Raw genomic sequence first — 9,566 nt, 5'->3', positions numbered from 1 at the left:
CTGCCTCAGCCTCTCAAAGTGCTGGGATTACAGGCGTGAGCTACCGTGCCAGGCACTTTTTTATTTTTTATACAAACAGGGTCCTGCTATGTGGCCAGGCTGGTCTCGTACTCCTGGGTTCAAGCGATCGATCATGCCTCCTTGGCCTCCCAAAGTGCTGGAAATAAAGATGTGAGCCACCATGCCTGGCCTTAAAATCACTTTAAGTGGGATTTAGACATAGCATTAAGTAACACCGATGCTTGGAATGACCAAGTCATTCAAGTTATATTGTCTGCTATGTGTCTGTCTTTAAGGCCGAACATTTGCCAATTTTCCCCTTTCAACAAAGGAGATCAGGCAAGGCTGTATCCAGCTAAACCTTAATAACCTTGGTTTGTTCTTGCTGAAGTGGCTAAGATTTAAATAGGCTCCATAGTTTCTTTGAATTTTTGGTAACGGCTTGGCCAAGGTCACCCTGCGATTTGGAGGCAGGCAGAGAAACAGGACTGGAACCTAAGTTCATGACCTCGCCAGACTCCCGGCAAATCCCTTCCAACCCGCTCCTGCGCAGTGAAACGCGTGGGCTCCACGTAACCCACACCCTCCTCCCAAGCCTCTCCCCAGCTGGCGCCTGCGCCCTGCGTCCAATCGCTAAGGTTATCTCCAAGCCAGACGCCCGAGCTCCAAGCGGCGCTGGGTCCCTCAAACTGCGCCTGCGCCTACAGCCTGGCATCCGCCTCTCTGCGTTTGCGCATTAGTTCTACCACCGCCTCCCCAACCAGCGCCTGCGCACTGCCAATTCCTCAGAGTACCCACCGTCCTCATTTGGTTCCTGTTAACCCAGCTCACCTGGTTTCTTAGCATAATCCCGGACCAGGAGCCTTCTAGGAGAGGCGGGGTCTAGGAGCTCCCGGGTCCCCCAGCCGGCCCATATCCGGGCAGCCCCTAAAAGGCGTCTGGTCGCCATGACGTATTGCGGGCAGCTTGCACGTGCACGTTTCCGGAAGACGTCAGTGGTCCAAGGGGTGCTCGGGAGTTGTAGGCCCCGTGGAGGTGTCTGGGAAATGTAGTCTCCCAAGTTCTCATACTCTATGGTGATTTCTTTAGACTTGTAGACATACGTAGTTACTGTAGAAGGAGGCGTTCAAGGGCTATTTCATTGACTTCTTCTTGCCCTTCTTCAATTACATAACATTTACTAAAAATATCACACTTTATATGTTCCCGATTCCATCCAATGAGTAATTATTCAAAGCTTTAAAGAGATTAACAATGAGTCTAATATACCCCAGTAGGCCTGGAGTCTAATCACTGTTAATTTTTATAACATCATATTTTTAACATTATTATATATAATATATATAACACATAGTATGTATTATATATAATATACAAATTAATAATATGTATTTTATATATTCTTTTCCAGCCCTACTGCTAAATCCTTAACCCACTCGATCTAATTTAATCCTCACAATTAGGAAGTAGGTACTATTTTTTTCCCCAGTTTATTAGTGAGGAAACTGAGACTCAGGGAGGTAAGGTTCCCAGGCCGACCGCAAATCCAGGGTGCACCAACCTGTCTCCCTACTGTGAGCCAAACCGGAAGTCCGTCTTCAACAGGGTTCCCATGTCGCTTCCGGTGCCTCAAGGTCCCACGGAAACCACCTCTCACACTTCTTTAATATTTCCCAACCCCACTTCTCCCCATCTGCCATCCTTTGGAATAATGAACACGGCCCCCGGAGCCAGGCAGTGATTATTAACCCTATTTTGCAGGGGAAGAAACAGGTCCTGGGGCCAGCCCGGGTTGCCTGCGGGCAGGGAAGCATGGGATTCGAACCCCGGCTCCAACACCTCCAGGAGTCCCAGCGCCCCTTCCTGGCGAGGCTGGCTGAGAGAACTACATTTCCCAGCAGGCCTCGCGAGACCGCGCATGCTCAGTGGGCCAGGGCGCTGTGCGGATGGAGGAGCCAGCGCTGGGACCGGGAATCTCCGAGGTGCGTCTTCTGGGGGCGCGGTCTGGGCTATGTCGGGGTCGTACTGGGGGCGCGGGGTCCTGGAGGCTGCGCGGGGCTGAGGCGGCCTCGATTTGGGAAGTGAGTGTCCTCGAGGTGCAGAGTGGGGTCTGAGTCGGCGCTTGAGGTCTTCGGTCTGAGGGCGGACTGGAGTCTGGGCTTGGGGCTGGGTCCTGAAGTCGGGGTCTCAGTCTGGAGTCGATCTTGGGGTAACATTGGAGGTTTGGAGACTCGGGTCTGCTTTATGGCGTCTTGGGTCTCTGGTATTAAGTCCAGGGTCCTGGGTCTAAAGTTCTGGATGGAGGTATTGGGGGTTGAGGTCATGGGACTGAGGTCTTGGGTCTGGGGTCTTGGGGACCTGCTTCTGACGAGTCTGTAGAGTTAGGGTGTGAGGTCTGGGTCTCCATTCTGGGTTCCGCGTCTCGAGGGAGGAGGACTTGGAAGAACCAGGGCTGGAGTGAGCAGACGTCATTAGTTGGGAGAGGTCTGGGATGACATATACAGGGTCTCGGGAAGCCACTGCCTCACACCTCCCCATTCTGCGCCTCAGTTTCTTCATCTGTAAAATGGGAATCCTAACTCCTTGTAAGGGTTGTCGGGGATTAAATTACGTACCCTGTGTGAACAGTACCCGCTAGAGCCTAGCACCGGATAGGCACCCAGGAAACCTCAGGTTTTATGGTTTTTGGGTTTTTTGTTTTTTGTTTTTTGTTTTTTTAAGACAGGGCCTCACTCTGTCGCCCAGACTGGAGTGCAGTGGCACAATCAAGGCTCACTGCAGCCTCTGCCTCCCCTGGCTCAAGTGATCCTCCCACCTCAACCTCTCAAGTAGCTGGGACTACGGGCATACACCACCACCCCTAGCGAATTTTTTTTTTTCAGACAGAGTCTCGCTCTGTCGCCCAACCTGGAGTGCAATGGCGCGATCTCAGCTCACTGCAACCTTCACCTCCCGGGTTCAAGCAATTCTCTTGCCTCAGCCTCTTGAGTAGCTGGGATTACAGACGTCCGCCACCACACCTGGCTAATTTTTTGTATTTTTAGTAGAGACGGAATTTCACCATGTTGGTCAGGCTGGTCTCGAACTCCTTGTGATCCATCCGCCTTGGCCTCCCAAAGTGCTGGGATTACAGGCATGAGCCACTGTGCCCGGCCTTAATTTTTTTTGTATTTTTTGTGGAGATAGGGTCTTGTTCTGTTGCCCAGGCTGATCTTGAACTCCTGGGTTCAGTCAACCCTTCTTGGCCTCCCAAAGTGCTGGGATTACAGGCATGAACCACTGTACCCGGGTGAAACCTCAGCGCTGACTCTCTGTCTTTCAGCTGCTTGCTGATGCTAGCCTAAGCCTGGAGTCCAGGCATGGACTTCCCCACAATTTCCCGATCCTCTTCGGGGCTTCCAGCCATGGACTTGGAGGAGCCTAGGGACATTCTTGTGCCCTCTGAGGACCTCACCCCTCACAGCCAGTGGGACCCTGTGCCAGGAGGCCCCGGCAGCCTGAGTCGGATGGAACTTGATGAGTCAAGCATTCAGGAGCTGGTGCAGCAGTTTGAAGCTCTGCCGGGTGATCTGGTAGGCCCATCCCCAGATGGAACCCCCTGTCCCCTACACATTGCCACAGGCCACGGCCTGGCCTCCCAGGAGATCGCCGATGCCCACGGGCTGCTGTCTGCTGAAGCTGGCCGGGATGACCTGCTGAGCCTCTTGCACTGCGAGGAATGCTCACCTTCCCAGCCTGGTCCTGAAGAGCCTCTAGAGCCTGCCCCCCGACTGTTGCAGCCCCCTGAGGACCCAGATGAGGATTCTGACTCCCCAGAATGGGTGGAGGGGGCCTCTGCTGAGCAGGGGGGCAGCAGGAGCTCAAGCAGTTCCCCGGAACCCTGGCTGGAGACGGTGCCTCTAGTCGCACCTGAAGAGCCACCCGCTGGTGCCCAGGTAGTGCCCGCCCCACCCTCCAGGTGTCCTGGACTGCCTGGAACCAAGCAGGGGGACTCAGTCCTGCCCCTCCTCTGTCTTCTTCCAGAGCCCCGAGACCCTGGCTTCCTACCCTGCCCCCCAGGAGGGTGAGTGTCCCGCCCACCCTAGCCTCAGGCACTAAGGCCCCTAGACAGCCAGAATCAGGCTTCCAAAGTCTGGCAACAGTTTGCCAGGAAGGATGAGGTTCTCAGAAGGCTCTGAGGGTGGTTTCAAGCAGATCCCAGCTGACCAGGGAGAGGAGAGCCAGTCTTGAGAACAGGGTATAGTGAGAAGGGGGCTGTGGGGCAGCTTTGGCCACTGGCAGCACTCGCTTCTAGAGCCGGGCTTGGCAAATCATCATCGTCGGGCCAGACCCAGCTCACTGTCTGCTCACATAGGTCTTTAGTTAAAGACGGTTTTTGTGTGTGTGTTTCTTTTCACTTTTTTTTTTGATGACTTCTGTTTTCCAGGCTGGAGTGCAGTGGCTTGATCTCAGCTCACTGCAACCTCCATCTCCCAGGTTCAAGTGATCCTCCCACCGCAGTTTCCCAAATAGCTGAGACTACAGGTGCATGCCACCATGCCCAGCTAATTTTATTTTGTATTTATTTGGGTCGAGATGGGGTTTCACCATGTTGCCCAAGCTGGTTTCAAACTCCTGAGCTCAAGCGATCTGCCTGCCTTGGCCTCCCAGAGTGCTGGGATTACAGGCGTGAGCCACCGTGCCGGGGTGGCCTTTACATTTTTAATTGAAAGAAGAATACTATTTCTTTCTTTTTTTTTTTTTTGAGTCAGAGTCTGTCGCCCAGGCTGGAGTGCAGTGGTGCGATCCTGGCTCACTGCAACCTCCGCCTCCTGGGTTCAAGCAATTTTTCTGCCTCAGCCTCCCGAGTAGCTGGGATTACAGGCACCTGCCACCACGCCCAGCTAATTTGTGTGTTTTTAGTAGAGATGGAGTTTCATTGTGTTGGCCAGGCTGGTCTCAAACTCTGGACCTCAAGTGATTCGGCCGCCTTGGCCTCCCAAAGTACTGGGATTACAAGCGTGAGCCACTGCACCGGGCTGAAGAATACTATTTCTTCACGTGAAAATGATATACTAGGCTGGATATGGTGGCTCACACCTGTAATCCCGGCTCTTTGGGAGGCTGAGGCAGGAGGATTGTTTGAGCCGAGGAGTTGGAGACCAGCTGGGGCAACATAGCAAGACCCCATCTCTACAAAAAATGTTTAAAATTAGCCAGGCATGGCAGTGCATGCCTGTAGTCCCAGCTACTCAGGAGGCTGAGGTGAAAGAAGTTCTTGAGCCCAGGGAGTTGAGACTGCGGTGAGCCGAGATCATGCCAATGCACTACGCAGCCAAAGCAACAGAGCGAGACCTTGTCTCAAAAATTTAAAAATGCAATTCAAATTTTAGTGTGCATAAGCCGGGCATGGTGGCTCATGCCTATAATCCCAGCACTTTGGGAGGTCGAGGCAGGCGGATCACGAGGTCAGGAGTTTGAGACCAGCCTGGCCAACATTGGTGAAACCCCGTCTCTACTAAAAATGCAAAAATTAGCCAGGCGTGGTGGTGCGTGCCCGTAATCCCAGCGACTCAGGAGGCTGAGGCAGGAGAATCGCATGAACCTGGGAGGTGGAGGCTGCACTGAGCTGAGATTGCGCCATTGCACTACAACCTGGGCAATAGCGTGAGACTCCGTCTCAAAAAATAATAATAGTAAAAAATTTCAGTGTACATAAATAAAGTTTTATTGGTACACATCATGCTTGGTCATTCATGTGTTGTCCATGGCTGCTCTGCTGTTAGAATGGCTGAGCTGAGTAGCTGTAGCAGAGACCTTGTGACCTACAGGGCTGAAAATATTTACTCTTTGGCCCTTTACAGAAAATGTTTGCCAATCGCTGCCCTAAAAGCATGGGAAGAACAATTTCTGGCCCTCTGGAATGTTCTAGACTTTTTTTTCAGTGACACACTCTCGGCTCACTGCCGCCCGGGTTCAAATGATTCTCCTACTTCAGCCTTTTGAGTAGCTGAGATTACAGGCGTCCGCCACCATGCCCGGCTAATTTTTGTATTTTTAGTAGAGATGGGGTTTCACCATCTCGGTCAGTCTGGTCTCGAACTCCTGACCTTGTGATCCACCTACCTCGGCTTCCCAAAATGCTGGGATAACAGGTGTGAGCCACCGCGCCCAGCCTGTGTTCTAGACTTTCCTAAGAATATAGCTCAGATAGTAAGTTCTGGCCAGGAAGAGTGGCTCACATCTGTAATCCCAACACTTTGGGAGGCCAGAATGGGAGGATTGATTGAGCCCAGGAGTTCGAGACCAGCCTGGGCAACACAGCAACACCCTGTCTCTACAAAAATAAAATCCCCCCAAAAATTAGCTGGGCATATGGCATGGGTCTGTAATCCCAGCTATTTGGGAGGCTGATGTGGGAGGATTGCTTGAGCCCAGGAGTTGGAGACCAGCCTGGGCAACACAGCAAAACCCTGTCTCTACAAAAATAAAATCCCCCCCGCCCAAAATTAGCCGGACGCATGGCATGGGTCTGTAACCCCAGCTACTTGGGAGGCTGAGGTGGGACGATCACTTGAGGCTGCAGTGAGCCAAGATTGTGCCTCTGCACTCCACCCTGGGTGACACAGGGAGACCATGTCTCAAAAAAAAAAAGCAGCTCTGTCGTTGTAGAGAGAAGAACTGGTTTGAACCTATAGCTCTAAGAAGGTTCTAGAATCATGAGCAGAGCTGCGACGCCTTGGGAGTTCCCGGGCTTGGCGTTTTGTCTGTGTTTCTAGGTTCAAGGAGTCTGGGCTAATGAGAATATGCTCAGAATTGGTGAACAGAGCCATCTGCTTCTACTCAAGACTGGAAAATTCCAGAACCATGGAGGGAATAGTTATCTGGTGTTCTAGAACTGTGGGCAGAGCTGTCCAATTATAGTGTAATCAGAAAGTTCTAGATGGAATGATGGAAATATAATGTGAGCCATATATGATTTAAAATTTTATAGTTATCCACATTAAAAAATTAAAAACAGGTGAAATAACTTTTTTTTTGTTTTTAACTGAGACGGAGTCTCGCTGTGTCACCCAGGCTGGAGTGCAGTGGCTCAATCTCAGCTCACCACAGCCTCTGTCTCCCAGGTTCAAGCGATTCTCTCGCCTCAGCCTCCTGAGTAGCTGGGACTATAGGCGTATGCCACCATATCTGGCTAAGAAATTAACTTTAATAACATTTTAATTAAGCTAACATATTTAAAATATTATTTCCACATATAATCAATATTTTTAAATTACTTTTTTATTTTTTTGAGACACGGTCTCACCCTGTTGCCCAGGCTGGAGTGCAGTGGTGCGATCTCAGCTCACTGCAACCTCTGCCTCCCGGGTTTAAGTGATTCTCCTTCCTCAGCCTCCCGAGTAGCTGGGATTATAGGCACCCGCCACCATGCCTGGCTAATTTTGGTATTTTTAGTAGAGACAGGGTTTCACAACATGTTGGCCAGGCTGGTCTCAAACTCCTGACCTCAGGTGATCCGCCCGCCTTGGCTTCCCAAAGTGTTGGGATTACAGGCGTGAACCACCACGCCTGGCCTTAAATTACTTTTCTGCATGCTAATCTTCAATAGGTAGTGTATATTTTCTATTTACGTCTCTATTCAGAGAAGCCACATTTCAAGTCTGTGACAGATACATGTGCTTGGTGCTACACACTGAATGGTGCATCTGTAGAACCCCAGAGTGCAGCTCTTGTTCCAGAATGTTTAGGTCATGAAATCATGACAGTGGCCAGAACCGACTGTGGTGTAGGATGAATTTCACTGAGGGGTATCCAGAACTGGGCCCTACGCCTGTGGTTCTAAACCAAAGAGCAGTAGTTACTACTTAGAATATTCTAGAGCCACCAGCAGAGCTGTCTGGCTTTAGGTAGCTCAGGGAATTCTAGAACCATGGGAGTCAAGCTTCTTTTTTCCCCCTTTTTGTTTTTGGAGACGGAATCTTGCCCTGTCGCCCAGGCTGGTGTGCAGTGGCGCGATCTCTCTCGGCTCACTGCAACCTCCACCTCCTGGGTTCAAGTGATTCTCCCGCCTCAGCTTTCGAGTAGCCGGGATTACAGGCATGTGCCACCACGCCCAGCTAATTTTTGTATTTTTAGTAGAGACAGGGTTTCGTCATGTTGGCCAGGCTGGTCTTGAACTCCTGACCTCAGGTGATCTACCCGTCTGGGCCTCCCAAAGTGCTGGAATGACAGGAGTGAGCTACCACGCCTGGCCAGGAGTAAAGCTTTATGTAGTTCTGGGCTGGGTTGGGAGTATTCTAGAACTGTTCTGGAATTCTCCTGGAACAGAATTGTGTGTTACCTGGTCAGGTAATTCTTAGAATCACTGGTGTAGCCAAAGGTGTGAACTACTGAAGGAGATTCTAGAACCACAGGGAGAGCTGCCTGACGCCGTTGTGATTAAGATGTTCTGGAATCACGGAGAAGTCTGATTCTAGAGGGATAAGAAGTTTCTAGAACTCCTGACAGAATTGTTATGAGACCTGTCAGAGTTCTAGAATCAAGGGTCAGAACCAACTGGGGTTCTGGACAGTATGGGAATTTTTTAGACAGGCAGCCAGTTCTCTCTCTATTCTGGGCAGTTCTACAACCCAGGCACAGAGCTGACAGCTATCCTGGGCTGACTGGAGACAGTTCTAGAACAGTGGGCAATGCTGGCCAGTTCTAGATTGATTGAGGGAACTCCAGAACCGAGAAGCAGAGGTCCACTGTGGTTCTAGAATGTTGTGGAGGTTTAGAAATAGGAGTGGGGGGTGGGGCGCGGTGGTTCACGCCTATCATCCCAGCACTTTAGGAGGCCAAGGCGGGTGGATCACTTGAGGTCAGGAGTTTGAGACCAGCCTGGCCAACATGGCGAAACCTCGTCTCTACTAAAAATACCAAAATTAGCCAGGCATGGTGGCGGGCGCCTGTAATCCCAGCTACTCATGAGGCTGAGGCAGGAGAATCACTTGAACCTGGGAGGCAGAGGTTGCAGTGAGCTGAGATCACACCACTGAGCTCCAGCCTGGGCGACAGCGAGACTGTGTCTCAAAAAATGTAGACGTGGGACTGTCTGGTTCTGGCCCGATCCGGGAATTCTGGGGATATGGGGTGAAGGTATCTGTGGGGGCTAGATCTGGCTTTGAATCTAGCCATGGCCTGGACTCACTGGCTTTCCCGCCTGCGAGTCCTTGCGGGATGGACAGAAGGTTCTAGACCTATGAGGGCCAGGCTGCTTGGATGGTTCTAGAACAGTGGGCTGTGCTTCCTGGCTGGAGAGTGCTCAGCCACCAGCTAGAACACTGTGTCTTCCGACCATCTCGGAGAGCACAGCCCTGGGGCAGAGCCCGTGGGAGTGGGCCCCTGAGGGCCGACCCTCTCCGCTGTCGCCCTCAGTGCCCGGTCCCTGTGACCATGAAGACCTCCTGGATGGTGTCATATTTGGGGCCAGGTACCTGGGTTCCACCCAGCTGGTATCAGAACGGAACCCGCCCACCAGCACACGCATGGCTCAGGCCCGGGAGGCCATGGACCGCGTCAAGGTGAGGGGGCGGCCGGGGGCG

The 9,566-nt window shown here is 51.8% G+C and overlaps 2 protein-coding genes across 2 annotated transcripts in view; one reads left to right on the top strand and one right to left on the bottom strand.

The window, feature by feature from the left end:
* The window catches only part of MRPL54 (mitochondrial ribosomal protein L54), a 4,984-nt gene extending 4,004 nt beyond the window's left edge, over window positions 1–980 (bottom strand). Inside the window, exon 1 of the mRNA XM_011967457.1 lies at window positions 823–980. Coding sequence (XP_011822847.1) covers window positions 823–949 — 127 coding nt within the window. The 5' untranslated portion in view covers window positions 950–980. The remainder of the gene's footprint in view (window positions 1–822) is intronic.
* Window positions 981–1,911: 931 nt separating this feature from the next.
* The window catches only part of APBA3 (amyloid beta (A4) precursor protein-binding, family A, member 3), an 11,051-nt gene continuing 3,396 nt past the window's right edge, over window positions 1,912–9,566 (top strand). Inside the window, exons 1-4 of the mRNA XM_011967456.1 lie at window positions 1,912–2,081; window positions 3,323–3,935; window positions 4,024–4,063; window positions 9,400–9,545. Of these exons, the coding sequence (XP_011822846.1) occupies window positions 3,360–3,935; window positions 4,024–4,063; window positions 9,400–9,545 (762 nt within the window). The 5' untranslated portion in view covers window positions 1,912–2,081; window positions 3,323–3,359. The remainder of the gene's footprint in view (window positions 2,082–3,322; window positions 3,936–4,023; window positions 4,064–9,399; window positions 9,546–9,566) is intronic.

Source organism: Mandrillus leucophaeus, unplaced genomic scaffold (assembly GCF_000951045.1).
Source record: "Mandrillus leucophaeus isolate KB7577 unplaced genomic scaffold, Mleu.le_1.0 Scaffold8, whole genome shotgun sequence".
NCBI lineage: Eukaryota > Metazoa > Chordata > Mammalia > Primates > Cercopithecidae > Mandrillus > Mandrillus leucophaeus.
Note: the sequence above shows the minus strand (reverse complement) of the source record. Positions and strands in the feature narration are given on the sequence as shown.